General features: G+C 40.1%; 1 protein-coding gene across 1 annotated transcript in view; it reads right to left on the bottom strand.

Annotated features, from left to right (window-relative positions):
• akap11 (A kinase (PRKA) anchor protein 11) overlaps nt 1-5,830 on the bottom strand; it is a gene marked incomplete at its 5' end in the record, with an annotated part of 60,057 nt that overhangs the window by 49,173 nt on the left and 5,054 nt on the right. Inside the window, 2 exon segments of the mRNA XM_014031653.1 lie at nt 445-703; nt 2,222-2,353. Coding sequence (XP_013887107.1) covers nt 445-703; nt 2,222-2,353 — 391 coding nt within the window.

The raw sequence follows: 5,830 nt of genomic DNA, 5'->3' as shown, positions 1-5,830 counted from the left end.
TTTTTTTTTTGTTTCATCTTGGTTGGTTCATATTTTAGCCTCTATTAAAGTTACGTAGTGGTTCCTCCCTTTTTTCAAAACCGCTTTTTTCAAAATCACTGTTTGCCGTCACTCCACCCTCAATYTGACTACGTCCAACCACGTTCCCTGCAAGCTGTGACCACGCCCACTCTATGTCCAACCCCGCCTATTATCCAAGCCCGCCCCGTTCCGCAGTCCGCAGCTGGGGGGTACTTGGCATTTTCTTTAATTTTGCGGGGTGTTATTACAGAGAGCAAAAACCTGAACTTGTTACTTAATTGAACTTACGGTTTAAAGTTTCCCACTTCAATACAACCTCATGCACAGTTAATGATAAAACATAAATCAAAAAGGTTTAAAGCTCAGGTTTGCTTTATGAAACCCAGAGGTTGATAAAGGCTACAAATCTTTACTTAAACCTACAGGGACTTTCTCCAGTATCTTCTTCCTCCAGATGCTCTAAGGCTGTCACAAAATCATCCTCAATTGATGAGACTGATTGGTTGGTGTCATCTTCCTCTGGCTGGTTGGATTCAGGTGTACCTCTGTGAAGAGCCTGAAGCTCAAGCAGGTAGTGAAACCCTGCCACGTAGCACCCCAGCAACCCCATCAAAGATGTGACAGTAGTTTGTGTGGAGGGGCAGGAATTATGCCTTAGAACACACAGAGCCTTTAGCCAACACTGCAAGAACAAAAATTAAATAAAAACAGTATTAGAAGTAAGAAAAACAAATTTAAAACATGAGTATTTGTGATGAATATAGAATCTAAGAAAGGTTAAGGGGTTCATGTTCTGCAGTCACTTGGACAGACCAGCTGTTATTGGGAAATACTTCACTTTGTTACATTACATAAGGGGGGAGGGGGGCAGGCTAAAATATGCACTGTTATGGCTGTGCTTTTGTTGTGAATTGTCAAAATTCAAAATAAGTTTCTGCAAAGCCACACTATATAATCCAAATCAGTGGGAGGTCTCACTGTCTGAAATGGACAGCAAACCCACAGACTGAGCTGCAGGGCCTCTGTGAACCCAAACAAGGCCCACAGAACCAGGAAGAACAAAGCTCCAAGAGTGGGCTGCAAAAACAACATTTGTCAGTCTGTCCCACCTGTGTTTCTCCAAAGCGTGAGAAAGAGTCGACTTTTYTGTTGCACAGACATGACCAACAAGCAGGAAAATATTTTATTTAACAACTGCCAATATTTTGGGTCACAGGAAACAGTAAATGGAAAGGCTTTCTCATACCACTGTAATTATTGGCTGCTGCCAAATATGAAAGGACAATAACGTCTTTGCCTGTGTCTGYTTAACTGTAATCAGCAAAATATCTCACAAAGATTTTAATTAAACTTTTAAAAGTACTCATTAGATTARCATCTACAACTGATTAACTTTTAGRATCAAAAAGTTTCAAGAYGGGCCTTCTAATCAGTCAAATTATTAGTCTGGGAAATAATCTGCCATTGTACAGAGGACTATAAACAGAATATGAAAAACAGATGCAAACAGGTTTCCCATCTTTATGGAAAAATTAGGTTTATGAGTTGGATTTGAAAACGACTACTTCTGAATTACTCAAGAACATCTTTTTTAATCAATTCAAGATGGCTGCCACAGCCAACTAAACTTGCAAAGACAACAATTAAATGTCAGTTTTACAGCCATTCAGCTAAAATTTGATTTATTAGTACTGTACCTGATTCATTCACAACATAATCGGAGCGTGACATCTCTTGATATTGCGACGGCACTTAATATTTTTTTCAAGATTTGACTAAAACAACAAAACAAAAGACAATCTTAGTATAAAACTTTGGCACGAAAGGAGACGGATTATATGGAATTCTAGGTCTTTAWTTTATTATGACTCATGYCCATAAAATTGCTTGAAATAGCKTTTGTATTTTGTAAATTGTTAATTTTTGCTCTTACTTTTTTGTGAACAAAGTAACTTTACTGAGACTGACYTTTGCAAAGCATTGGGGTGGTGGGCAGATAACTATTGTATATATTTGTTGCTTGCAGCTAATTTCTACAAACATAGTTTTTTAATGTTAGGATGTAACTTTCTATAAATTGTCCACAGCTCAATTCTTTTTCTTAATTCTTGTCTTAATCTGTCCTCACTTCCCTGATTTCTGCTCATTTCCTCCATGCTGACAGAGCAAACATGTTCAATATGGGACATGTGACACCTACCTGAGGCCCAGTGTCCCTGTGCTCTGCTAGCCTGCGGGAGTCTTTGAGTAGCAGAACTTCGTCATTCTTCAGGCTGTGAACGTGGAAAGACCTGAGGAGCTCACACAGACCCCCAGGAAGAGATGAGAGAGCCTGGGGGAGAAGAAGTACACACACAGATTGGAGGACAAATCAAGTGGAAAAAGCTTGTTRGTATGCAAGACAGGAAACTGCAACCTAGTGTTAGACAAATGGTTTGAAAGGGGGATGAAGGAAGCCATGTAGTACAACAAACAAGTAAAGAACAACTTTACACAAAAGTTTTTAAATTCCTCCATCCATTTTCTTCCTCTTATYGGTCAGGTCGTGGGGGCAGCAGCCTAAGCAGAGAAACCCAAACTTTCCTCTCCCCAGCCACTTGGACCAGCTCCTCTGGAGGAATCCCAAGGCGTTCCCCGGCCAGCTGAGAAACATAGTCCCTCCAGCAAGTCCTGGGTCTTCCTCTGGGACTCCTCCCAGTGGGACATGCCAGGAACACCTCACCAAGGAGGCATCCTAACCAGATGCCCGAGCTACCTCAACTGGCTCCTCTCGATATGGAGGAGCAGCGGCTCTACTCAGAGTCCCTCCTGGATGACCAAGCTTCTCACCCTATCTCTAAGGGAGAGTCCAGACACCAACGATATTATTCTTTCAGTCAYTACCCAACACTCACGACCATAGCTGAGGGTATGAACATAGACCGACTGGTAAATCGAGTGGTAAACCTCTGGTCTTAGCTCTYRCTTCACCATGACAGATCGGTACRGCGSCCGCATCACTRMAGAAGCAGGACCAATCCATCTATCAGTCTACCATTCTATTCTTCACTCATTCATGAACAAGACCCCAAGATACTTAAACTCTTGGGGCAGGACCTCTTACCAAACCTGGGGGAGGCACTCTACCTTTTTCCGGCACAAAACCATGGTTGTGGATTTGGAGGCACTGATCTTCATCCCGACCGCTTCACACTCGGCTGTGAACCACTCCAGTGAGAGCTGGAGATCACGATCTGATAAAGCCAATAGGACCACATCAKCCACAAAAAGCAGAGATGCGATCCTAAGGYCACCAAAACGAATCCCCTCAACACCTTGGCTGTGCCTAGATATTCTGTCCATAAAAGTYATGAACAGAATCGGTGACAAATGGCAACCTTAGCGGACTCCAAACTCTCGCAGGAAACGAGCCCGACTTATAAAGGCAATGCGGACCTCTCCAGGACCCTTGAATAGACCTTACCAGGGAKGCTCAGAAGTGTGATCCCCCTGTAGTTGTAACACWCWCAGCGGTCCCCGTTTTTAAATAGGGGRMCMMCMMCCYKGKYYKSSRAWYCMRGGGRAMYKSCCYKRAWKKYCMWKSMAWWMYKKTKRAAMMMMWYMAMCMAMMMMAWYCCMMMAACATTCGGAGYGTTAAGGAACTCCRGACGAATCCCATCCACCCCCRGCATCTTGCCAYCAAGGAGCTTTTTAACCACCTCAGTGACCTCGGCMCCAGAGATGGGAGAGTCTGACCCAGGGTCCCCAGGCTCTGCTTCCTCACTGGAAGATGTGCTGATGGGCTTGATGTGGTCTTCGAAGTATTCTGCCCATCGACCAACAACATACCAAGTTGAAGTCAGCAACGCACCATCCCACCATAAACAGTGTTGGTGGTGAACCACTTTCCCCCTGAGATGCTGGATGGTGGACCAGAATCGCCTCGAAGTTGTCTTTTTCCATGGCCTTTCCGAATTACTCCCATGCCCGAGTTTTTTGCCTCAGTGACCACTCGAGCCGCAATCCGTTAGGACTGACAATACCTATCGGCTGCTTCAGCAATTTGTGTATTTATTTCTATGAAAGGCGCTACATGGATAAAATTTTACTTATACCGATAGTCCTCTTTCTGGTTTTAGAAAAAAAACATTCTACTGAAACTGTTTGCTGTTATCTACTAGAAGAGATAAAATCTAGCCTAGAYGGTAGAGGAGTGGTAGGAGCGGTCTTCCTTGACTTGTGTAAGGCTTTTGATACTGTAAACCATAAATTATTAATAATCAAATTCTCTTAACATACAAATACACAAAATTGGAAAAAAAATCTTATCTTAGTGACAGACAGCAGTGTATAATGGTTAAAAGTATAACTCCTTTAAAGGCATGTAATATGGGGGGTGCCACAGGGCTCGATTTTAGGGCCACTGCTTTTCTCTCTTTACATGAATGATCTCCCCTCTTTGTGCAATGTTAACATAGTTAGCTGATGATACTGTATTATTTTATCATGGTAGAACCACAGAACAAGTTGCTCAAAAGCTAACAAGAACTGCAGAAATTTTCTATATGGTTAAAAACRTCAGGTTTAACTTTAAACATTGAAAAGACTGTTTCAAGGTTTTTCACAAATTGATATAAGCTCCAAACTTGTCCTGATATTTTGATAGAAGGTAATAAATTAAAAAATGTTAGTGATTTAAAATATCTAGGTGTTTTATTGGAGTCAAATTTGGGCTTTAAAAAACATACAAAAAAGTTAAACACTGTAAAATTTAATTTAGTAAACTTTAGATACATAAGAAACTCATTGACAGTTGAGGCATCAAATACGTACGTATTTAAATATATTGATATTTCCACATTTCCTGTATTGTATGATAAGTTGGTCTCAGGGATGCAAAACTGCTTTACAGCCACTGGAGTCATTATATAAATGGGCTCTCAAAATCTATGAAAAGAAAAAAGTTGTTTCATCATTGCCATATTCTTGCCAAGTATAACATTCTTAGTTTTGAGAATTTAATTAAATACACAAATGTGTCTGCTTTTTGAGATTATTCATGGTTCCGCTGCACCACCTTTAAAAATATTTGCATCCTTCAGGTCTGGCAAAACATCTTGAATCACTCGTTCAACTATTCGTTGTGAATGTTTTGTTCACAAAGGTAAAACATTTTTTGGTAAATCAGTTTTTTCAAGTATTGCCATACAACAGTGGAATACTTTGCCAACAGAACTACTGATGTACAAACTTTCATAAATTTTCATGCATGACAAAACAATGGCCTCTCTTAAATCAAACCTGTTCTCATAATGTAAACTGATGTGATTTATCTTATTTTCCTGATTTTGAGAGTATGTAGGTGATTACTTGTGCTTTGGATATTGTAGGTACTGTATGTTTATCTGCCTGAAATGATTTACATTTTTACTGAGTGGTCAGTCTCTTTTAATGTGTTTTTAATAAGTGAGTTGGTGCCTATGATGACATTTTTTGGGAGTATGGATATTATGAATTTATTTTATATTGACTGGGATTGTATGCTCTTGTATTGTATACTTATGGTGTTTTTTTTAATTATGTTTTTTGTTTGAATAGTTTCCAGCTGCTCTTACTTTATCTTTTATTATATTTACGTTTATAATATTGTGTTGGCTGGATCAGGGACTACAGGTGGAAATCAGCACCTAGAGCTATAACTTGATATAAAGCATCTTTCCTTTCATGGCTAATGTATACTGTATACAGCGGGTAAAATAAGTATTGAACACGTCACCATTTTTCTCAGTAAATATATTACTAGAGGGGCTAATGACATGAAATTTTCACC

This window comes from Austrofundulus limnaeus, unplaced genomic scaffold (genome assembly GCF_001266775.1).
Source record: "Austrofundulus limnaeus strain Quisiro unplaced genomic scaffold, Austrofundulus_limnaeus-1.0 Scaffold1295, whole genome shotgun sequence".
Taxonomy (NCBI): domain Eukaryota; kingdom Metazoa; phylum Chordata; class Actinopteri; order Cyprinodontiformes; family Rivulidae; genus Austrofundulus; species Austrofundulus limnaeus.
This window is presented reverse-complemented; position numbering and strand designations above follow the sequence as displayed.